Source organism: Lissotriton vulgaris, chromosome 5, assembly GCF_964263255.1.
Source record: "Lissotriton vulgaris chromosome 5, aLisVul1.2, whole genome shotgun sequence".
NCBI classification, from domain to species: domain Eukaryota; kingdom Metazoa; phylum Chordata; class Amphibia; order Caudata; family Salamandridae; genus Lissotriton; species Lissotriton vulgaris.
In genome coordinates, this window is record NC_141693.1 from 1,065,303,205 (window position 1) to 1,065,328,462 (window position 25,258).

The 25,258-nt window shown below is 44.2% G+C and overlaps 1 protein-coding gene across 2 annotated transcripts in view; it reads right to left on the reverse strand.

Annotated features, from left to right (window-relative positions):
* The window catches only part of CFAP43 (cilia and flagella associated protein 43), a 922,989-nt gene that overhangs the window by 462,353 nt on the left and 435,378 nt on the right, over positions 1–25,258 (reverse strand). For both annotated transcript variants that reach the window (XM_086922745.1, XM_086922746.1), the window contains 3 exons: positions 23,348–23,425; positions 15,182–15,307; positions 13,480–13,584 (listed from right to left, as the gene is read on the reverse strand). In XM_086922745.1, the coding sequence (XP_086778871.1) occupies positions 13,480–13,584; positions 15,182–15,307; positions 23,348–23,425 (309 nt within the window). The remainder of the gene's footprint in view (positions 1–13,479; positions 13,585–15,181; positions 15,308–23,347; positions 23,426–25,258) is intronic.

Genomic DNA, 25,258 nt, shown 5'->3' on the forward strand with positions numbered 1-25,258 from the left:
TTTGTAGTGTCCTTGATAGGAACCAGTAATCTATTCTGGCGTGTAGTTTGTGGAGCGCAGCGTAGAGTGTGTAGCCCCAGGTAGAGGTGAACGATAACGCCACCCATCAAACATGTTTAACTCTGTTAGTGTGGCTAATTTGACTTCTGCAGCCTGCGTGCGGCGTATTGGTGGACCTCCAGAGCGATCAAGGTCAGGGTGGAACGTACAGTTAAAGTCCCCTCCCCTCCAGATCTGTGGTGCGTCAGGCAACAGTCTAGCTATATTCAGGAGGTCTGAATAAAATTGCGGGCAATCAAAGTTAGGGCCATTTACATTTATCAGTAGTTCGTCTATGCTCTTCCCGCTGCATCTAGATTTCACATAATGGCCATCAGCATCAGTGTGCAATTCTTCAAGTGTGAGTTTGATGCAGGGTTGATCCATGTCAGTACCCCTCGGGTGTGTGAGGTGAACCCTGCTGCGTGGAACGTGCCCCTTACTCTGCTCCTGAGTTGTGAGAGGTCCAACACAGGGAGGTGCATCTCCTGGATGAGAGCCACATCCACATTGCGCCTTTCGAGATAAGACATAACCTTCCTGGTTTTACGTTGATCATTAAGGCCTCTGAAGTTCCACGTCAGGAGAAGCAGGTTAGTGCCCATAAGCTATAATTGTGTCATAGTGGCTTGCTATAATTGGCAGTTTGCTCTCTAGAGAGCTGCCTCTTTCTTCCATCTCTTCTGCCGTTGCTCTGTCCTGTTTCGATTCTTTCCTCGCTTTCTTGAGTATGTCCTTCAGAGCCTTCTGCAACAGCTTCGGATCTGTGAAGATGCGCACAGAGACATCCATGGTGACTTTCAGCTTGGCAGGATATAGCATGGCGTAGGTGATGTTCTGATCCCGGAGTCATTGTTTGAGGCGGTTAAATTGGTGGTGCGCCTCTTGTACCCTGTCCGTGAAGTCTGGGTAGAGGGAGATGGATGAGCCCTCATATTTGAGTTCCCCTAGTTCTCTAGCATGCCGCAAAGCCGAGTCACGGTAATTCAGGAGCTTAGCTATCACCAGGCGCGGCGGGGCACCCGGAGCAGGTCTCGGCCCTGGTGAACGATGCACCCTCTCGACAACAAACATGTCCGAAAAAACATCACTGATTAGTAAAGTGATCAGGAGCTTTTCAGTGAAGTGCTCTACATTTCCCATTGACGTGGTCTCTGGCAGGCCCGTTATGCGCAGGTTACTACCGCGTGAGCGGGCCTCCAAATTTTCTGTTTTATCCTGCAGGTCCGAGATAGTTTTAGCCATTTGTCTCTGCTTTTGGTCTGATGTGGTTTGGGCTTCTTCGACCTCCGTGATTCGCCTTTCTACCATATCGGTGCACTCGGCTTGCTTATCTAGTTTCTCGGTCATTCTATCCATACAATAGACTAATGAATCTATTTTCCCATCCATAGTCATTAGACTTTTTTGGATAGTGGCGAACATTTGCTTCACGTCTCCAGCCTCCTCCTCCGACTCCTCCGTTCTGGCGTCCGCAGATCGAACCCGATCAGGTTCCTTATGTCTGGTGGCTTTAGCATCAAAAGGCAACTTGGTTTGCGTTTTGTCCACTCGACCCATGGTTTTAGCTATTATATTGGCAATTCAGGAGCGTGTGGCTTCAGGTGTAGGGGAATTCGTCGCTGGTCTGATCAAAGGTTCCAGTTAGGGCGAACCAAGAAGTAGCCCAGTCGCGTGTTATGTAGATCTCCTACGTGGTTAATGCCTGGTTATGTCAAAGTCTCTGCGCTGTAGTGCACGTGTGTTGGAGGGATGGGTGGAAACAGAAGAGAGGAGGCCATAAGTGGTGTATAGTGAGGGTTTTATTGTCAGGATAGCAACAAATGCAGACAGGATTACAGGTTCACAGGGTGTTCAAAGAGTCTTTTCTGCTGGTGTACATCCGGGTGATGGGTCTTTGTCGTTCAGTGATGCTTCTCAGATCTTGCTTCACTCATTCACTCTTTCTCCCGGGGAGGTGGTCCAGAGAAGATCACTTCCCAGGAGGTTAAGGGGGCAGGATAACCCAAAGGAGGAAAAAGAGACAATAAGTATCCCTATGTGTGCTGTACTGTTTCTACCACCACACCAAGGTGAGGTTTGTGCTTGTTTGGGGTACTAGTAAAAGAAGGCGGTGCTAGAAGCACGGTCCCTTCCCTCAGGGTCCTTCCCTACTTTCTCCCTTTTCACAAGCTGTGGGATGAACAAAGAAAAAAAAACAAATAACAAAAAGTGCACCAAAAAGAAAGTGTAAAGGTGGTCAAAAAGCGGTCCAAAAAATTGGGGTATAGGTGAGTGCTAAGGTTTATACGTTGCTAAAAGGTGCAAAAACCGGTTGTGGGGTGGCGCGGTTTAAATGTACAGAGTGCGTTTCTCTTTCACCCGCCACCCACACTGGCACCCCTTTTCCCCCGTGCCCCGACACGTACCACCTCAAGCCGCAACTCTCCTAAGTTACGACTATTCCTGCGTGTCCTCCGGCGTCCACCACTCGTCCCACCACTCGTCTGGTTCTTCTTTGGTCTCGCCTGCGGTTGTCTCCGCTCCCAGGTAGTTGCTCCCTGCTGGTACTGCCTGGTCTTCCACTTTCTTTTTGGTGTTCTTGGCTCCGGTCCCTCTGGCGTCTTCTTCCTATTCATCATCTGTTTCCTGGTTGCTTCGTCCTCCTCCTGATGACGCGGCCTCCTTTTCTCCTCCATTGGATATTCCCTATCAGGTGTATGCATGAGGGTGGGCTTGATTCCAAGCACGCAGATTCCCGCCCTGTGGAGGAAAGTGACAGCTCTCAATTAATGGAGCACCTTCTGCACTATCCCCATCGTTGCCCTTAGTGCGTGACTGTCCCGTTAAAGGTAAGTCTGGGTGTAGTAACCGGCACCATTTCTCACAACGTGTAATTGCAAAGCCGGTGGTCGGGCAGTAGTCAGGGTGCTGGACGTATGTCCGCAAGAAAGGGCAGCTAAGAGCCAAGTTCCCTATTCGTATCCACCCTCCTGGGCAATGTAGCAATGGCAGATGGCGAAGCGCTAATGTTGATCCATGCACAGGGGGTCCTCTGCAAGCGGAGTGGACACCATCAGGTCGCCTCCCCTCCAGCCTCTCGTCCTGCCACAGATTGGGGTTAGTGCAAGCCTACCATGGCCGTAACGCACACCGCTTTACTTCAGTGGTTCTCTGCAACCAGCAGCAATCTCTCTGGCTATTCCGGCTTGCAGGCAATGTATGGTTATGCAGATGTCAGTGTGCTACAGCAGGCCCCAGCTCAAGGATCTGTCATCCAGTGCGTCGCAGTACAGTAGCACACCCAGCCTCCAGTTCAGTGGGGCCCTTTTATCATCAGGCGTACGCGGTCTCCAGGATCCGCAGTGATGAGCTGTAATGAGCAGCGTTTCACGCCGAGCGAGTGCCCCGGTCAAATTTTCCTCACTCTGCTCACACCCCGCCACGCGCGCAGGTCAGGTCAAGCCTGGCTCGTGGCCGCAGCCTCACCATGACCCCACCTCCTGAGGGCACTCACTGATACCACAGGGCTCCGGTCGGGTCTCACTGCAGGTCTCAGGGCCGTCGCCACACTGTTCCGGAGTGCGCAGCTCCAGTCTCGGCTCTCAGGGAGAGCTTCTGTGTAGGGCCAGGAGGTGCTCGATTATTTTTCTCCCCGCAACATGGCTGGAAGGCCTCACTCTCAGCCGCCGCTCTTGTAGTTCACTTGATCGGGCCCAGAACGTATCAATCTGTGGTGCTGTTGTTCAGGAGCATTCCTCAGTCGATAGTATTAATAAATGGTGGTTAAATGGCCGGATTGTTTGATTGTGGCGCCGATGGCTTGCGGAACTCTCCTTCTACGCGGCCATCTTGGATCGTGGCAAGCTCCCCCCCCCCTCCCGCCCCACTCCCCCAGCATCTGGACCTATTCTCACTAAATCCATGTGTTGGCTATTTTGAGATCAAGAATGGGTCTGAATTCGTTTTTTGTCCTTCTTTTTCTCCAGGAAGTACCTGAAAACTGACTGTGGGGAACAGGTTCCGCAGCTTTTTTCTGTGATAGGATGTTGACCTCCGACCTTAGCCATGTGAGATGAAAATTGAACGATTTGGGAGCGATGGATGGTGGTGGACTTGTGTACTTGACACAATATTCATTTTGCACAATATTCAGAACTCAGGTGTCTTTTGTGATGTTTTGCCACTCTGTCAGATAATAAGTTATGTTTCTCTGAGTGGGTAATGGAAGAGGGGGAAGAAAGGACTCATGTTTTGGATGCTGTTGCCTGTTACCTCCCTGGTCAGGCTGATGGGTCGAGTGTTCTCTTGTCTGTTTGCGTTGTCACAGGAAAGATCTTGTGTTGCTGCTGAGTTCTGCCTGTCTACAACTGAGGGGTTGGAACCCTCTGAGAATAAAAGCAACGCTGTTAGTGTCTGAAAGATTTTCTTTGTTCCATTAGTCTCTCTAGACCCACCACTTTCAGAGTGTCCATTTAGCTTTTCGTCCATGCCATTTCATCGTAAGCGTGACTTTCAAAGAGCATGGAGCCTGAGAATGGAAGATTTGGTATGCATTGCTGACTCTCGGGCTTGAGGGATGTTAACCAGAACCAAGCATGTCTCCTTAAGGTTACTCCATGACAATAACCATGAGTGGCACTTGATTAGATACCATCGCTCACTCCTGTACGATCTCCAGAAAGTCTTGTTTCTTATCTCTTGGGAGATACTCAGTGAAATGCTGGATAAAGCCCCGGAGGGCTCTATCATATCTGCCTAAAAGGTCTGTTCCGCAGGCTACTTTCATTCATTTTGAGGCAGTGCTGTATAATTTGCGGCCTGCCATGTCCAGTTTCCTGTTCTCTTTATACGGAGGAGCCGATGATGACGGAGCAGTAGAGTAGTGTTTCTTAGCTGCCAATATCACTATAGAATCTGTAGGGGGATCAGAGTGGAGGAATAAAAGGTTTTGTTTGGGGGACGGCATTTCTTCTGCAGCCTCGACACAGCAGGCTTAAGATTGGCTGGTGTCAAAAACAGCTCCATAGTAGGTTCTCGAAGGCCAGGGACCAGTGGAAGTAGTGGCCTTAAAGCTGCTCGTTGATGTGGAGTTTCATATATTACAGATGTGGAAGGTGTTAGTACCAAATCTGTATATTTAGTTTGGCTGATTCACATACCAAAACCTCTTGGAAGGATGTGATATCATCCACAGGGGAGATACAGGCCAGTGGATAATGTAATAGCGTTGGAGAGTATCCTCTTGTAGATCAGGAGGAAGTATCTGTATGTCTACGATGAGACCTGGATCTTGATCTTGTATGGTGTCTATGTCTAAGATATTGGTGAGCGCCTTGGATTATGATGAGAATGATGGTGAGAGCATGGGGCATTCAAGAGCGCAACCTATTTCTGGGAGTTGCATCTCTAGGAGGAACTGGTGCTATTGGAAGAGGCCCTACTGGTAGAGGAGGTAGGGGTGGTGGGGTGGAGGATTAGGAGGTAGCACAGGCAAAGTGAGAGTAGGAGAAGGAGAAGATGGTACCACAATAGAGGGTGAATACGCTCTAGAATATTGAGAGTCAAGAGTCAAATATATTCTTTTCCACTTTTTCCTTGACTCCTGTTGTCCTCGTGACATCAAGAAACTCTTCACATCTCACTACGATGTTTGCAAGGTATAGCACTCCTCAACGTCGACTTCCCTCGATGCCTTACCATCAAGCCACTCCTTCCTTACGACCGAGCACTCCTTGATGTCGTATGGTGTCTGCAAGTCGATGTCGTATGGTCTTTTGACATTACCAGGGGTTGCCTCGATGATGATCGATGTCGTTTCCTCAACGTCGAACCAGCTGTTGAAGACGAACAGGTCGGCTCGTACCTTGAATCAACGTCGATCCTCTCGACATCGACCGGGAGCAATGTCGTCTTTGGCCAGAAATTGCGTTTTCAGACCTCCTACGTCCCCTGGAGGTTAAAGACAGAGCCATGGTGGAAGCTGGACCTTCTGTTTTGGCCTTCTTTCTACTGTGCTCTGGGCACGTGTCAAATAAAGATGGCATTTTTTTTTACAAAAATACCACCATTTTCTGTCAGTAAAAAACAAAAAGAGCCAGGGAGAGATGAAAAACTTTATGTAAAGGTGTTGTTACCTATATGTTTCAGAATTTTGATGAGGAAAACAAAATGGGATACTGGTGGTCTCTGGGGTTCTTAAAGGCACAGTCTTTAGTTTTAACCGTTTAATGGCAGCCTATGAGGCGACACTGTCGTTTTCTCCTTCTTCTCTATCATGAAAAGGGTTTGTGAGGAAGATATACACCGTTTCCTAAGGCATCATAAAATGATACATATATGCTTCCTTCCGACCCTTTTTGTAGCTCATTGTGAATAAGTGGACCATTGTACCTAATGCTTATAGGCTGTTTTTTCTGTTTTCTTTATTACGTGTCTCTACTTGCCTTCCCAAAGAAAGGCAAAAATCTACACTTAAGTATATATTGACGAAGTGCTCCGGGGTCCCTGCACATGGGTGGGACTATTCAGGGCTTATGGCTATAAATGGAAATCCCCTATAAGAGAATGCATGTTATTTCTGAAAAAGCAACCATATAACTTGAAATACATAGCCAACAGACTTTCCTCCAAACTCTCTAAATCAATTTAAGTGACTCACATTGAAAAAACTATTATGCAGAGTCATAGGTTCCAAAGTATATCCAGATATAGAAATGTATCACTTTAAAAGCATCCAGAGTACAATCTACACACCAGAGAGAATGTTCAGATGGGGGATTCAAACAGAGTCTAACCCCCACATGCATCAAACTCCCGTTTTGCGTTTCCAAATTTGCGATTTTTACCGAATCGCAAATATGGATTCGCAAAACGGGATGCATCACAGAAAGTGCATAATTTTTGCGATGCGGTAAAAATCGCAATTTTTACCGAATCGCAAAAATTATGCGAATTCAAAATTGCGAATTCGCTATTCCCATTGATTCCTATGGGCCAAAAGGCCCATAGGAATCAATGGAAATTGCGAATTCGCAATTTTGAATTCACATAATGTTGAGGCATTCCATGGGTGCAGGGGGGGGTCCAAAGGACCCCCCCCCCTGCACCCGTGAAATGTTTTTTTAAATGGATGTTTCACACACACATGTCCTAAGGACATGTGTGTCTGTAACATGACATTGTTTAAAATGTAAATTTGACCATTTTAAACATTTTTCGCAATTTACCACGAGGTTCAACCTCGTGGTAAATTGCACTTGCAATCTTCAAGATCGCAATTTTTTCAAAGAATGATGCATTGCATTTAAGGAATCGCAAAATTGCGATTCCTTAAATGCAATCGCATTTTTGAAAATCGCAAAATTAGCGATTTTCATGAAAAAGCAATGATGCATCCCAAAAAGCATTTTTGGAATCGCAAACGGCCGATTTTAAGGAATCGCACCGTTTGCGATTCCAAAAATGCTTGATGCATGTGGGCACACATGCTTTATATACCATGATACCAATGCCAATACTGTTCATATAGTTATACAGTGTCAAGAGATTCAGACAAACTGGCAACACGTAATACAGAAATTAAGGCAACTTCTTGGTATTACAATTCCCTATACTCCAAAATGTGTTATACTGGGCTTTGATGAAGTAATTTCACAAAAGGTTTAAGGGTAATGTTTTAGCGGCAATCATTCTGAGCTGGCTAAGAATTGCAAGATTATGGCTGGAAAAAATATCCAACAATAATTACAGAATGGTGATAATTGTTCACCGATTTATGTGGCATGGATATTGCGAATATCACTAATGAAAGTGATTTTCATGACATGAGAACCTTTGATGTCTATCTTCTAACTTTTTACACTGTTACTGATCAATTTATTTTATTTCTGTGAAATCAACATCAATGGCAGTGCTGTGTACGTTGTACACATTTAATGTATTATTTGTTAAAACATTATTTTCAATAAAAAATATAAGAAATGATATAAACATAACCTAAATGGGTGGAAAAGCAGATTACATTAAAACAGATTTCTTCTTCTAAATTATGACACCCAGAATGTTTAATGTGATGTAGAATGAACCACACATATAGAAAATCAAGGGAAATATGCTAGAAGCCTGTGCGCTGAATTTATATGTCTCCAGAAATTGATGTGATTGTGGCGATGGATAAAATTCATCATACAAGATCAGATTATTCAGAATATGGTCTTTTAAACCATCTAAGAGAAGTTTCTAACGGTATCAGTGAGAGAAAGTTTGGTCTGAATCTGCACATTACACAACAAAAGACAGACTCTTTTGGATCCCCTGCATAAGTAAACGCATAGCATATTAGTCTCAAATCTTTGATGGCCATATGGAAAAGGGTTTGAGTTCTAGAGTCATAAAATATGATAATGCCTGACAGTTACCTGCTTACAGAATTCAATTAATAACATACTGAATCTTATGGTGGGTTTCAATCTGAGCAGATCACAGATATTTGAATTGCTGCATTCAACCCACGGATTGCCATGGATTGTTGTCAACCCTGCATTTGTAGATTTGTAAAGTATTTGTGTTTGCAAAAAATCAAGTTCTCGGTTCTACTGATTGGATTTTTGTTGTTTTGGTATCAAATAATGTATTACATTGTGTTCTATTTTTCTAAGTTGGTGTGGGATTTTTCTAGTGTTGTGTGTTTACTCTATTACTGTTTGTGTGCTGTATAAATACTTTAAGTAAAACAAATAGAGGAGTATCCCCCGAAGTAAAGCTGAAGGTTTCCTAAAGGGGGGTTTTCAATGATGAAAGGAAAGGATTCATCCTTTTGTAAGAAACCCCTCACTCACCAACCTAGTGGTGACATGCTTCATCATCGGGGTCCACTCTGGTAGCCTAGTGTCACCAGGGTGTGCTTCGACACCTGTAGTACAGTGGAGCAGGTTGTGAATGTAGGTGCAAAAAAAGGAAATGTTAAAAATTGTCCTGGTTTAACTTGTAAAAATATGAATTTTATTTTAAAGCAACTGGATAATGTTAAAAAAGAGTGGCGAGATACTGGGAGGGAAGTTACGACCAAGGTATCTCTATATGTGTAGTGGTGGGTTGGTCAACATGTTTCTACCATATGGGTGAGTACCCGGTATTCATCAGGACCATGAACAAGGAGATGGACGGTGTGGGCACCCTAAAAGGCACACCCTATCCTAAATCCTCGTGTACCTCTTAGCAAAATTGCCAGTGATAAAATGCTCAAATATTTTTTTGATGAGCATGTGTAATAAGAAAAGCAAAAAACTTATTTAAGTGCTGTCAAATGCTTCGGCGGGCAGGGGGTAGGCTCATCACACGGTGGGACATATTAGTTTACCGGTGACGTGTACCGCCAATAACCTACTTCTACCTTCCGCTGCTTTTAACATTGTCCAGTTGCTTTAAAATAAAATTCATATTTTTACAAGTTAAACCAGGGCAATTTTTAACATTTCCTTTTTTTGCACCTACATTCACAACCTGCTCCACTGTACTACAGGTGTAGAAGCACACCCTGGTGACGCTAGGCCACCAGGGTGGACCCCGATGATGAAGCATGTCACCACTAGGTTGGTGAGTGAGGGGTTTCTTACAAAAGGATGAATCCTTTCCTTTCATCATTGAAAACCCCCCTTTAGGAAACCTTCAGCTTTACTTCGGGTGATACTCCTCTATTTGTTTTACTTAGTCCTTGACCAGGGGAATAGGAGTATTCTCCGTTCACCACGGGTAAACACCATCCCTTGCTCTTCCCCTTGTTTTCTAGCATAAATACTTTACACATTGCCTGACTGCTTTTGTACCAAGCTAAGCACAGGTTAATTTAGTGCGAAGTTAAGCACAGGTTAATTTAGGGAATAATTGTGGTTCACTCTGACGGGGGTTGTAGCTGTTGCTTAAACAGGGCTCATTCCCTTCAACCAACAACCTCATTTCTCATATAGCTACATATGAAAATGACATCTCTCCTGTGTGAGTCATTGTGATGCTTTCAATTCAGCCTTCCGGACCCCATTCAGTGGCCATAGCACAGACAGGTACTACTGGGCCCCATCCGTGGTGGATGAGGTTGTTTGTCACTGGTGTTTTGAGATGAGTCCTACTATGACTGTGCAAACTCGGTAATGTAAAACTCTTTCTGCACTTGACTCTTTGTGTAAAAATGGCAGGAAGTCATAAGCTTCTCTGAGAGGTTGTGTGGGGACAAAGAGCTCATAGATCAATAGCCAGTCAACAGATACAATAAAGTACTGCCCAGCCGAATGCTACTTTGTAAAGTAAAATAAAGTACTTTAATCACACAGCTTTACTAAATATTACACATTACAAAGGTTGTTCAGTTACAGGGTGGTATGCCCACTATGGCGTCTAACAAAAGGTAGGTTTCCCTACGATACCAGCTTCTCCCTCTCTCCTCTCTCTGAGACAAAGGTAGGGTACAGGCATAGGCTAGCACAGAAGCAAATCATTAGTGATTACCCAAGAGATTGGCCTTTGAGACAGTGCAATTGTCTTTTGGCCCAACAAGTCTATCAGAGCAAAAGTTAATGATAACAGCAACAGAATATCCACTAGGGGAAGCTCAGTGTCTTCCCAGTTTTCAAGTAGGCAGAGACAGTGAGCGACTGCAATGGAGCTAGTCAGGAGCGAACCCATGTATGGAAGATCCCCAGTCTCTCCAATTGGCTATAATCATGAACCACATCACGCCTTACAAAAAAACCAAGCGCTGAGCAAAATTGGGGTTCCACCATGGATGAAAGATTAGTGCCCCCGCCATGAGAGCACAAGTTCTCCTGCAATACAGAGTGGTGCACCCTGACCGTCCCAGAGGTCGCAATGTCACAACCATTTGCAAAGTCAAAATTGGCCTGCAGACCTCACCTGCCAAACCAGCAATCCTCCAGTCCCAGCACTAGGGAGGCCATATCTGTCAAAGATTCGAAGCTGCTGGAAGAAATCTCTGCACCGTCAAAGTATCCACCCCTCCCAGCACCACAGCAACTACAACTGCTGAAAGCGGGAAACCATGAGGCTGAACACGTGCAAATGAGAGACTCAGAAGGAGCGGAAGCAAGCTGCAAGAACTAAGACTTTTTAGATGCCAACACCTTATTGCTAATAACGCATTGAAAGAAAACCAAACTGAAGTGTTGCCACACATACATCTTGGAGTTAACTGAGTGGCTGCACCTGTACCAGCGCCATGTACCGGATTAGACCCCATGCATCACAGATGCTGTGGACTCAGTTAGTGGCCGTTTATACAGAAGGGAGAAGCAATTTATTAAGGTCAGGAATATAATACTGAATTATATTCCCTGAACCGTGCTGTGTAGTACTGAGTAACACTGAGTGATTACTTTCTTTTGGTCAAAGCACTAGTACTGGACAGGACCATATTTTATAGTGTCTTTTGGATGAGTTCTTGCTTCAGAGACTTCCTGTTGAGAAGTCTGTGACTGCTTGCTCTCACTATCCTGAGAGCCAATTGGGGAAAGGGTTGTACTTGTCCCGGTTTTAAGAGGTATAGTAGGGCGGACCCCAGGAAACTAGTGGCAAACAACTTCAAACACCACATATGTGGCCCAGTAGCCCCTGTGGCTCTCTGAACGTGGTCTAACATCTAACTACATTTTGGAAATTAGTTAATACTAGTACTTGGCAGGAAAATGGCAGACATAAAAAGTAAGTGCAGGATATTTTGTGGTACCTTATATCAAACCATGGTAATCCAAGATCGAACACTAGGTCAGATTGGCTCTGGACGGTCTTGGAGGATCTTGGTCTCCCTCCCTACTTACTGCACTCCATAATCCGGCTCCACACTGGGAATTATGCCCAGGTGAGGTGTGGGAAGAACGGGGAATTATCTGATTGTTTCCCTATCACACGAGGAGTACGTCAGGGCTGCGTACTAGCCCCTACCCTTTTCAGCCTATATGTTAACGGCCTGATAGACAGACTTAATTGTGTCAAGGACAATGATGCACCACGCCTGGTAACTGGTAGGGTGCCCGCTCTGATGTTCGCGGACGACACCTTGTTGCTGTCGCGTACATCATCGGGCATCCAGCGGGTTTTGGATGGGTTTGTATCCTTTTGTGCCACGCGAGGCTTGGAGATCAACTTGGAGAAAACCAAGTTTATGATCTTCAACCCCCCCGAGGCACACCTGCCCCAACCCCACACTAAACGGAGCCCCTCTTGAGAGAGTTAAGACCTTCATATACTTAGGAGTGACTCTGACAGAACAATTCATATGGGACCAACACGTCTCTAAATCCTCCCTGAGATTAGCACAGATAGTGGGTGGCATAGGCAGATTTTGCAGTGCCTCATCCTTCAAACCGGTTACCCCTGCCCTAGAGATATATAAAATACAGGTCAGATCTGCAGCTTTATATGCAGCTGAACTCTGGGGACACACTAACACATGTAACCTGATGAAAGCAGAACATTCTTTCATGCGGCATTTGTTCGATCTCCCGCAAAGTACACCTTTGCTCCCACTACGTTTGGACCTGGGCCTGGAACCTATTACTGAGCTGGCGGCAGCCCGACCTCTGCTCTATTGGAGAAGGCTCTGGTCTGTTCCAGAGCTGGAACCGTTCAGAGCAGAATTTAAAAACATTTGGGGGCAGCTAAAGACCAAGAACATACCATGGCTAACACATGTCAAGTCCCTTTTCTACCAAATCGGCCATCCACATCTTTGGGACACACCAGAGGTTAGCTGTTTGAGGACCCAAAGGTCTGTCCTGGTGGCAGCTGTTAAAGCGTATAACCTCAAAAAGCTACATTCCTCTAAATCCCTGGGCAGACTATCTAATGAGTTTCTGATAACCAAAGATGAATTCAGGATGGAGGCGTTTTTGGACTCGGTGCAACCTCCACTGGCAAGAAAGCTTTACATTCAACTGAGACATGGCTCCCTGCCAGTTGGAGAATTCACTTCAAGATGGGCTAAAGCGACGAAACCTAACTGTCCTGCCTGCAATCATGATAGGGAAGACATTACACACGTCCTCTTTTTCTGCCCGGCAGATGGCGAAATTCGGAAGTGTTGGATCATCCCACTTTGCAAGAACTTGGGTTTCAGGCACTGTACTCTCGCCCGTAGAGTTTTAAGCTATGATACTACCCCCCCCCCCCATTGTCTTCGCTGTTTCCAGGTTTCTTCTCGGTATGTGGAGGAGAAGATCCGTTATAATCCACAAGGACTAAGGGACGACTGCTTCCATTCATAACTATTAACTTTGATATCTACTGTTTAATAACTTTTTAACTTGATGCATTTATATTTTAACATTGCGCTTGTACATATTTTATTGCACTTTTATGGTCTATGACCGAAATAAAGTTATCAAAGTAAGTATTTTTTTTTATAAAACTGATGAATTTAAATAAATCTATTTCATAACTATTGAAACTTACCACAACTGACTTTCCTTTCACTGCCATTGCGTCCCAGCATTCTTTTTTGATGATGTCCCGCAAGTAACGTTTAGCAAGATTGTCCAACTCAATCTCCTTTCTCACCTTTAAAAAGTCAGATAAATTAGGTAATTATGAATATTATTGAACACCATAATAATATTCTAGGTTTACAAGAGTGTCACCTTTTACAATCCTTAACAAGTTAAGGACATTTTTTGACGATTAGTTTGCCCTGGCTTTCCCACTTTCATCATGTCTGAGGAACTGGAACTGCTATATGGATTCTGAGTAGTTAAATGCAGGTAATTCTTGTGACCAATTTAGTTTGGCCAAACTCAGTTTTTGTAACCTTTCATACACTACTTTAGTGCGATGCCTATACATAGTGGGCTGTTCCACAGGGTTTTAGGTGCAAAATACATGGCATTACCTGTGGTTATATTAAATCTTAGCTGAGATCTCTCTCACTGCTGCAAGTATATGAAATACACTCTTAGTTTTTACTGTCCTTTAGGCAACGCTTCAGTTGTAAAGCCTATAATCTTCTTAATAAAACAAAGAGCCATTCCGTTGCTTCCTGCGTATTGTATTTGAAAAGCGTGAGGATACACCAGAAACATGGCAACATTTGGGAGGTGTGGTTGTGATATACAGATTAAACTTTTTTGAGAAAGCACCACAGTAGCAACCAACAACTATCTATTGGTGCAATGAATACATCTTCGTAGAATCACAGAAACTTGGCTCCTTTAGATAGAAAACAAATACTGTGTTGTAACTTACAATGATCCTAGGTATTGGTAGAGTGGTGCGATTGTGACCTAAATACAACTCACTCCCCCCTACTTCGAAACAAATCACCAACTTTCAGTCTTTTAGGAAGACCCTAAAAACATATCTAAATTCAGCCTCTTAAAATATGAATTACTGATTGCCTCACAGTCTATGATCATGGTTGGGCTCTTTGGTTAAAGCGCAAGCGCGGAGATACCCCTCAGGGGGTCGAGTCCTGCGCTATACAAGAACATAAATAAATAACTAAATAAATAAATAAATAAATGTACTCAGTTAATATTACTAAGTTAATATATGAACATCATTAATAAGAAGTTAAAAAACAAACAAAAACAAATATAATTTAAAAACATTTTGTGACAAATCTAGAAAGGATTACTTTTTCAATCCAAAGCCAAGTTATTTACCATAGGACCCAATCTGTACCAACTCTAAACCCTGTTTATAAGTTTTGAGAGCATTTTCAAGCAATCCCATCAAAGCACGTTTCAGGATGTGCAGTGGAAATGAACTCATGTCAGTAACCCTCTCGTCGTTTGAATGTCTGGTCTTGGCTGTCAGTGATTCGGGTTTCTGCAGTATTACTGGACATCTAGTACTTCAAGTTTTAGTATGGTCTGGGAAACACACATTTATTTTCAGGTACTTAATTCTTCAGGGAATGTGGGAAGTTCTCTTTGCCACATCTCGCTATATATGCGGTCTTGAGTTTCTGCAATTGCATTTGGAGTATGCTCTTACAAAGATGGATGGATTTATTTATTGTTAAATGCTTACTAGACATAAACACAAAATCTTCAACATTCCTTTCAAAGATCTAGATGTGCTGAATGTGGAATTATGTAGGGTGTAGGGGCGATGCCACAACAATCAATCAAGTAGTATAACTGCAGCCAATACATACCCTGGCTACTTCTTGCTGGCTCTCTGCTTGCAGTCTTTCTTGTTCTTCAAGATCCATATTGAACTCCTGTTGGTCCAGTTTCTCAGTGTCAGGCAGGGATTCGTTTTCTCGCATCATTGTCTGAATCTTTGCAAATACAGAAGGTGAGGCAGTGATCAGTTTTCAGAAAGCGATACACATGTTTGTTTTATGCCCCAGATGCATTTGCAGTGCCCCCATCACCAGGCGTAGGGGAGCAGAGTATCCCTATCTTGTCCCCCCTATATGTTTTTATTTACTTATTTTCAGGACAGGGGAGCTTTTGATTCCTAAAATATCAGCAATACCATCTTTGTTGGGGTTGTGGCAACCAATCAGATCTTTTCTAGATCGGTCTTACCCGGCAAGAAATAACTTTATATTTTGAACCTTCATTTATCTTTTTAGAATGTTTTGTGAAGATTCATGAAATGAGGGCAAAGTTATAAGCAAACCAAAAAATGCTTTTCCTATGGAAACATGGTCCTAACTAGAACTACACAATTCCATGCCCTGGGGCAGCACGACTTCACCACTGCCCTGAGGGCAGTGCATTCTTTGTAATAGGGCGCACTTTCTTTGTTTGCGCTGAGCGCTCCTGTTTTAAGGTGCGCCAGGCGCAAACAGGGAATGTGCGCCCTCATACATAATATGGCCCCTGGTGTCCTAAATCTCTTTATTTTATATTGTTCTATTCTCCACAATCTCCAGCCTTCATTATTCGAATGTTTGATTACTGCCTTTGCTGAGCCTGATTCCTGACAATCCTGCATAGCAACCGTGCTCAGCAAAAGCAGAGAGCTACAAGTAGGACATTTTGCATTTTAGGATATTGCCAAGATATATGCCTATTGATGCTCTCACTTTCAGACCATGAGTATGAAGGTTACATGACAAAATCTTGGGGAATTCATACACCCTCAAACTACTTTACACTACCAAAAGTACATCATGAATATGGATGCTTTTTTTGACAGCCCAAGCTAAAGCACTGTTTTTCAACACAACTTCAAGGTGCACAGTCCACGCTTTTGCGGATATCGCGCATAGTTGTAGTGCCATCCATCAACAGAAACTGCCTCCTTTAAAAAAAAAAAGCCAACCAACAACCTGATTGCTATGAAGTCCAAAAAACTTTGTGTTACAGTTTCACGCCACAGGTCAGAGAAGAACTCCAATTGCTAACATCGCCCTCTCAGGGAGACAGCAAATCTTACTTGTGGAAGAGGAAAATACTGACTTCATGAAAGGTTGCTGTTCTGCGTTCACCACAGCAGATCCTGGCAAACATTCTACCTTGCAAATAAAACCTGTAAGCCACCCTTGAAGTTCGACTACTGAGTCCTCAGTGGCCATTTTTGTAACCTCACTCAGAACCTTGGCTAAGGCTACATCCTACAAAAACGAAGATGAGATCAAAAAAAGGCATTCCAACTGCAAGAAAGGTTGCATAGATCTATTTAAAAGGCATAAAGTCTAGAGAGTATCCTCTAAATGGAGAGATAAGAAGACTAATACGGTGGCCATGGGCTGATATTTACATGGAGTTAATGGCAACCTAAATCTCAAGACAAACAGTTGTGACATCACAGGAAATATACTCAAAAGAATATTTTAAACTATTGTGAGACGTTCATCGGTATCTCTGGATATTTTTGTAGTATGCAAATATAAGGAAGAGCCAGTGTAGAGAAACTAAGAAAGGGTTTAAAAAAGGTATCTCCAACATCTATATAGATAAATAGAGAAAACAGAATGTGAAGCTCATACAATTGAAATACGTGGCAGATGTTAGCAAAGAATAGCTTGGTGATTTGGCCGTGGCCTGCAGGCAAAAGCGTGAATCCGGAGCCAAACTACAATTTAATTCTTCTCATTTTTGTAAATTGAGTACCATAAGTATTATTGTTCTAACATCTGCATTTCATAGCATTTAGAGCAGCTGCGGCCCATGCAGATAAAAGCGGTGGGGTCGGGTTGTGGCGGATTCGACAGAGGGCCACGAGAGAAAATTAAATAAAGAATCAATTTTCCCTCGTCAACGTCTGTGGAAAAAATAAAAAAACACCCAGACCCACCGCCCCAAAGCTCTTACCTGCATGGGCCGCGGCTGATTTAGAGGCAGAAAATTCCAGACAGGTTATTAGTACATTAAACAACTTGCATACTACATTACGAAATGTAGTGTTAATTTTTAATGTCACAATACTTTAATAAGGTTCAACAAATAGATGGTAAAGATTCAGAACATGATTTTAATTCTGAATCTGTCTTTAAGGACATCATAAAAGATTTCCCATCACATTGGTAAACTGGGTTTTCTGAATACAAAATCAAAAGAAACAAAGGCTTGGCGCAGTTAGAGAAAGACTCATCACTTTGTAGTATGTAGCAATACATTGAATGCACATGATATTTCGAAAAAATGGTTTTAGGCCTTAATGGCGTAAAATATGTTATTCTGGGAGAAATGGCTGCTACGAGGGTCACTTTACAGTGGTACTTGGCAGAGCAGCCTTATGCCCTGAATAGTGATGGAAGATCAATCTCAAATAGAAAATATCTAGTACGATGTGTGTTTCAACAGTATATCATAGTAGGGCTGCACTTCAAGTGCTCTCTTGAAGGGAGTCTCTTGGAACACTACCTTGAACAGATGCATTGCCTCACTGTATTTCTCTCACGACCCCAATTTTCTAGGTAATAGGTACCTCATATGTTCACGTTTTTTAAAAAAAGTTCATTTTTAGCATCTTTGTCTGCATAATTCATTTAAGAAAATAGCTTCTTTTAATGTAGCATTGTGTGATTTCTAAGTATAGCCATATCCTGGCGTTTTTTTGTTTGTTTGTTTTTTAACTTTGCAAATCCCATAATGGCCCATGATGTTACACATAGATTTCTTCATTCTATTAATAAATGTACTTGCAATATTGGCGCACACAATCTCATTTTCCATGCATATTTCATGGGATTAGTACAGAACATATTCACACTGCCCCCACACGCACCCAACGGCTTCTTCTAAAAAGATCTCCGACAAAGAGCCCCGGAAACGGTGAGCCCGTCGAGCATTGCAGCGCCGGTCCGACAAGGAGCAAGGCCCACTGATGAAGCATGACACCTCTCGGGGTGTATGAGAGCGACATGACAAGAGATTTGTCTTTTCCCCTTCCTCTTCCATCCCCCCTCTAGGAACTGCACTCCCCTTGTAAAACACGTTCTATTCGGAGCCAAGGGTGCAGCACCTGTTAAATATTGGCTCCCTGTTCCACCCCTCTCTGTCTCAAGTACCCATCCCTAGCAACCCATCACATATTCATGCGGAAGCACACTACTACCACGCATGCCTGTCTGAGGCTCTCAAGACCCCCCTACAAGCAGAACGCCCCCACCATTTTGCAAATGATAAAAGTAGTGAGCCGTAATGTTAGTGGTCTTAATGCCCCTGCAAAACACCTGCTGCTGATCTCCCTTTTTACGTGATCCTAACTGTGATTTTACCATCCTGTAGGTCTAGTTGTTACAAGGCAAGACCACGATATGGTGATAGTGGTGATAATGGTAGTGGGCAACTTGACCTTAGTCTACAATGACACGCAGGATAGGTCAGCGAATAGAGAAGACCAGTTCGGACTGCTCTCAGACACGGGGCAGCAGTGGTTAAGGGACGCGGGAACCATGCATGCCCCTCCCTAAAGGGCTACACATCTTTCTCGGCCTTCTACCAGACCAATGCTAGGATTGACTATTTTCTAGTCTCTCTCGCACCCTGGCAGCCACAGGCCAGACAGAAAGAGAAGCACCATCGCTGTCTGACCCCACCTCATCACGATCACCTTCCTTGTGCCAACACATCCCACCATTTCCCAACAGTGACACCTTCACGAAAAAGTTACTTATCTTCGGTAATGCTTACATAAAGCATTACCGAAGGTAAGTAACTTTTTCACATAGGTAGAGACTCTATCTAACCGCAGATTTCTCACCTTAGAATTATCTCCAGGCATCAGACTGGATCTTGAAATGTTTTTATGAACAGTACTCCTGCATGCTGGTAGTTGGCATCTTTCAGCTCTGCATGGTGTCGTCGGTATCGTCCTTCGCTGGAAGTGATGTGCACGGTGCCTATATAGGCACAACCTCCTCAGCGCACTGACATCGGTTTGTTTTTGCAACTTTCTTGAAGGAAACAGCCTTGACCCTAGAAATCTGTTCGCACAGTGGGGAGGATGGGTGGGTCGGTAATGCATCTGTGGCCAGATAAGAGTGTCAACCAGATAAGGCGTTACTGAAAGTAAGTAACTTGCTTACCTGTTAGAGACTTCTAGCCACAGATTCCTTACCTTAGAATAGATACCCAAGAAATATTTCCCCGGATGTGCATCTGCAAAACAATTTCACACAAAAAGGTCCTGCAGAATAAAATGGGCAAAGTACCCATCCCTACAGACCTGACTGAGCAGGCAGTAGTGCTTGGTGAACGTGGGCAGGGAAGCCCATGTTGGTCTCTGGCAGATGTTCAGGACTAGAACTCTGCATGCTAACGCAGTGGTCGCAGCATTAGCTCTGGTGGAATGAGCAGCCACAACTTCTGGGGGTTGCTTATTGGCCATTGAGTAGCAGATTTTAATGGAGAGCATGCCTCACCAAAGATAGTCCATTCTGCACTGTCTTTCTTTTCTTGGCTCTGATATACCACACAAAGAGTTGATCATCCACCTGGAACTCTTTCATGAGGTCAAGGTAGAATGACAACAGTATTTTTGGGTCCAGTCAATGGAGTCCCTCTTCTTCCTTAGACAGATGTGGAGGAAGGTGATGGACTCAGTCTCCCGGGTTGAGAGCAGACCGAACTCGAGTGAGCAAGAACATTTTGAATTTCCCAGTTTTAAGGAAGAAATTGAGAGGGTGCAGGACTATTATAGGGCACCAAAAAGAAGGGCACCAGAAAGTAGTGGGAAAACAATCTATAATATACTTCTAATGTCTGCATCTTCTCTATGGCAGTCACTTGCTGGCGGAGTAAGGCAACATGATCCTCCATCAGCTTGTCGTGAGTGGGTGGCATGGGTGGAAGGGTAGACACGAAGGGAAGCTAGTAGCCCTTTCGGAAAATATGGAGAACCCAGGGGTCTGATAAAATTGACCTACAGTGGTGCAGGGGATGGCGTATCCTGCCACCCACTGATTGCCTGTGATGGTCGGAGGGCAAATTAAAGGGGCTTGGTGGCTGCTGGGGTGCGGTAGACTGGGCAGACCTCTGGCCGTCTGACTTACGGATCTGTGGGCATCATGTCCTCTGCCATACAGAGGCTGGGAAGCTTGGGGCCAAAGTAACTGGGCAGATGAGTATGCAGCAGGCAGCTCCTTCTGTAGCCATGAAAGGAGTGGAAGGTGGACTAGGGTTGTTCGGGGGTCAAGGAAAGGCCAAAGGACCTGGCAGTAGCCCTCCGGTCCTTGAAGTGCTTCAGCAATGAGTATGCATTGTCCCTGAAGAGACGGAAGCCATCAAAGAGCATGTCCATAAGCAAAGCTTGGACATCTCCTAAAAAGCCGGTTTTTCTCAGCCAGGCATGGTGCTGCAAGGCCACCGATGAACAAACCATTCTGCTAAATGAGTCAGTCGTGTCTTATTGTGAACTTAGCTTCCACTCTCCTGTCTGCCATAGCTTGGGAAAGTAGGACTCGGTGTCCGAAGCAGGTACCAGAGCTTGATCTTCCACAGGAGCTGAACTGCTGAACTTCTCTGCTGCTGATGTATATTTCTCAATTCCCCAACACCACTGTAAGCTAGATGTTAGTCTGCCCACAGTACTTAGGGGGAAAGGCGAATGGGAAGCAAAAAGAGTCTGCCACTGCAGTGCTTCTTCTAGTGGAATATCCCAGGACTGGACCTTCCTGAATCTGAAACCACAAAGCACAATATTATTCCAAACCCCAATTCTTCCACATTAAACTACCTTAACAATCTTTAAGCTCACAATATATTCTATACCTGAAATACTCAGTGGATTAGCTTCTCTCTACATGTGTTTAGAAATACTGTCCTGAAGATTCATGCTTTTGTAAATATGATGCTTGTAATTTAACCGTTTTCAACTTGTCCTTTTGTCTTACAAACGCGGCGGACTTCGTAGACTATGAGCAAGTATAGAGGTGGTAAGTACAAATATATATATTTATAGCTACTTGAATGTTATGGTGAGTCACGCTCTACTAGTTGAGGAAAAGAATTAGTACGCAGCAGTGAGTGGGAGACTATGTTGCGGGCTATTAGTAGTCAATTGATTAGTCTCTTAGCATAACTGATGATGCTGCAGAAGGTAGAAAAATTACAGAGCGCCACAACTCCAACTGAAATGTCTCTTTTCACAAGGCGGGAGAGCTCAGTAGTTGAGGTGAACAAGATGCGCTCCAAGTCCGGTTGAGAAGTCTTTAAACAATAAGCCTCAGTCAAATAATTTTTGCCAGTGAGCTACGAGTTCGGCAATATGGTGACTGGGAACGGGCCATGAGAATTCCCAGGAACGAAGAAACTCTCAAGTCCAATGAAAAAATACCTGAATACTCCAGCGAAGACTCTCAGGGAAAATAGTGGCTTTACAGACCTTCTGGATTCCTGACTGAGAACAGGACACAAACTGGGAAGCAATCGATAAGTATCCTTGCTGAGTATTTTTTCCTGTCAGGACCGCTTCACAGGATAGACGCTGCTTCTCCCTCAAGACGACGGTTGAAGTGCGCCGCACATCAAGTGCGCGAGCACAAAACCGTAACACTGTTCTAAACAGTTAGAAACATTAGAAAGCTAACCTTACTCTCATATGCGGCCACCATCTTATAATTCTGCCGTTAAACGGCAGAACAGTATCAACTAATTCATCGACTGGAACGGCCTGGCTACCATTTGGCTCCAGTTTAGAGGTGACTTCCTGAACAATACACTCTGCCCCACACAGGAATTAGGAGGAAAAAGGCTCAGTTGAGGATAGGCTTGCTCAGTCCTGACACCGGGGCCTCCTCCAGAATCATGGGCAGCACATGTGCAAATGAATCCCATAGTGGATGACAGTAATGGCCCAAAAGGCATGCAGTGTCCCCGGACCGCAGTGCCTGGCTGGTGGAAGAAAACATTTCCTTGTCTAAAGCATCCAGCCTCTTGGATTCCCTATCCAGTGGGGTGGTAGGGAAAGCGATACAAAAGGGGATGATGGACGGAGCGTTTGAGCAAATCAAACACTCACCCCCAGTCCACTGATCTGGGTTTAATCCATCACCATTCTTTAGCTCACTCAGCCACCCCAGTTCAGACATGGCCATATGCAAATCAGTCTGACCCTGTGCCTCATGGGAACAGTCCAGCCCAAACTACCAACCCATGTCATCCCTGGACCGGAAACAAGCATCCTGGGACCGGTTTCGGATTCATAATCCGCATCAGCCAGGCTATCTTGAATCCAGTGGCCAAGTGAGCAAGGGACGCACGTCTGAGCATACCCTGCCAACTTAGGGCGAACAAAGCGATACAAAAGGGGATGATGGACGGAGCGTTTGAGCAAATCAAACACTCACCCCCAGTCAACTGATCTGAGTTTAATCCATCACCATTCTTTAGCTCACTCAGCCACCCCAGTTCAGACATGGCCATATGCAAATCAGTCTGACCCTGTGCCTCATGGGAACAGTCCAGCCCGAAGTACCAAGCCATGTCTTCCCTGGACCGGAACTCACGCAAGGGCATAGTGGACAGCAGCTCAACAGCTGTCAACACTCAAGGAACCAGATATACTTGTATTTTGAGAGGGAGTTATGAAAAGAATGGGATTTAACAAACATTGTAGCCCAGTGACATTCTGAAGGATCAGAGCATCCAGAAAAATGTGTGCCAATAAATAAATAGCAAATAATCTAAAAATTAATGATACACAGGTTCCTTGTCCATCCAAATCTATGCAAAATGGGGGTCAAAGGGTTGAAAGGCTTGTTGGATGTAGGGGTGGTGAAGATGGGAGCAAAAAAGGGAGACCGGACTGCGAATACTCATAATATGCTGCATCATAGAACCTACTCCACCACCCATTCATCATTGGTCCCACAGATGTCCCATTCATATCAAAGACAAAACATTACATCTTCAGTACTCACTTTATTTCGTAGCTCTTTTATCTGGTTTTTCAATTCTTTCTTCAAGCCTGAAAACTTCTTTCTTTCTTGTTTCATTACCTAAATGACAACACAATTATTACTAATAAGAGTATGCACCATCTTGAAGAAATATAATGAATGAAACGATAGAATGAATGATTGAAAACTGACTTATGACGAGCGTACATCGACCTCAACAAGGTATTCCTGCACTAAGTAATATACATAAATATATGAATGGCATGCGTCCTTAAAAAGAATTCTGCGATATATATATATATATTTTTTTTTTTTTACTTTTTCCTCAGTGTATTTGATCAAATGGAACTTAATCTGAGGTGTCTGGTTGTAAAGTGTTCACAGCATCTCAGGGAAATTGACCACTTAAACGAAATATGCACAAAGAGGCGACAAAACATGCCACCATTTTGTTCCAGTAGGTATAGTCACATTCCTAAATTGGAATAGTGGAAATATGTATGGCAAAACACTACCTGGACTTTAAAGACCTAGAGTATAGCACTTAATATCCTCATGTCCTGTGTCTAGCTCACCCTATGATCTGAGGTTCTCTTCCTGTCAAGACAACTAAACAACAAACATGAATTTAGTCCAAAAATTATTGAACAAGGAAAATGTCTGCCACATTATTATATAACTTAAAAAATAAAGTTGAATTCAATATTTGCTGTGCAATACTGTAGGGTGTTTTATACACTCGGCAGTTCTATGAAATTGCAAATAATCTTCGATTAATTATTTGAGTATTAAATCTAAGGAAATGAGGACTGTATTTATCAGGATTCTCCTAGTACTTATGTGGTTGACATGAGCTCAGTACCAAAGGTGAATGGGAGATTGCTGTGTTTGTCGCTGGAGGGGGACTTCAAACCCCAGGATCACTTGCTGCTTTGAGAAACTTGCCATTATCTTGGCCCTCAGAACCTCATGATAAAAAGCACGCCTGGACCCAGGGTGCGCATGACATGTGCATGACACACACGGGCCAACAACGTGCCCGTCTTTGTCCATCGCCCGAAGAGGCTGAGCTGGGCAGGGCCACCCCTATTATTGCTTGTCTCTTTCAGGTACTGTCAATAACTATTTTTATTTATGTGGCAATACAGAGGCCTATATCCTCGGCTGATTCATGATGGGGAAACGGAAGGTATTGGAGACTGGTCCTAAACCCCACCTGGCTCTAACCTGGATGACTTCTTATAGAGAGACGTGTGTGCAATCAGCAAGGAAATTAAGCTGGCGGAACGCTGCCTGTCACTTTCATCCCCACCGTCCCTTCGTCCCCCGTGCACCTGGGTCTCCCTTGGAAACACTGGAATTAGTACCTATAGCTATAAGAACCATCAGGGCCGGTCCTAGAACTCCTGGGGCCTTGGGCGAAAGGGAAGATGTGAGGCCCCTCTAATTTGCATGTAACTTCCAGTCGCAGCCAGCATGACTCGCGGGTGGAGGGTCTCGCAGGAGTTCAGGAGGAGGGGGAACAGGAAGCAGGCAGCCTCCCTCCCCTCCCCATAGCTAATCACAATGCTGCAATGGCAGCGTTGTGATTTATCAGGACGCCGACCAGCCAGGCACCTATGGGGAGGCCATTTTCTCCATGTAGGCGACTCAATCCAAATTATGCACTAGACAAGAGCAATATGCTGGCTAAAAAAAAATGACAACATTCTGGAAGAAGCAAAAACTCATAAGAATGTAAGATTAATTAAAGCATGTGAAATGTAAGCAGGAACAACATGGTTACCTTAACGCTTTTGCACTTATTATTCAGAAATCAATGAGTGCTTTTGCATGAAAAGTTAAGGCCATGACTACAGAGCCGGAACTGACCTGCTTCAATGCCCATTGCTTATCTATACTACTATTATAAAGAGAGAACTTGCACCTTTT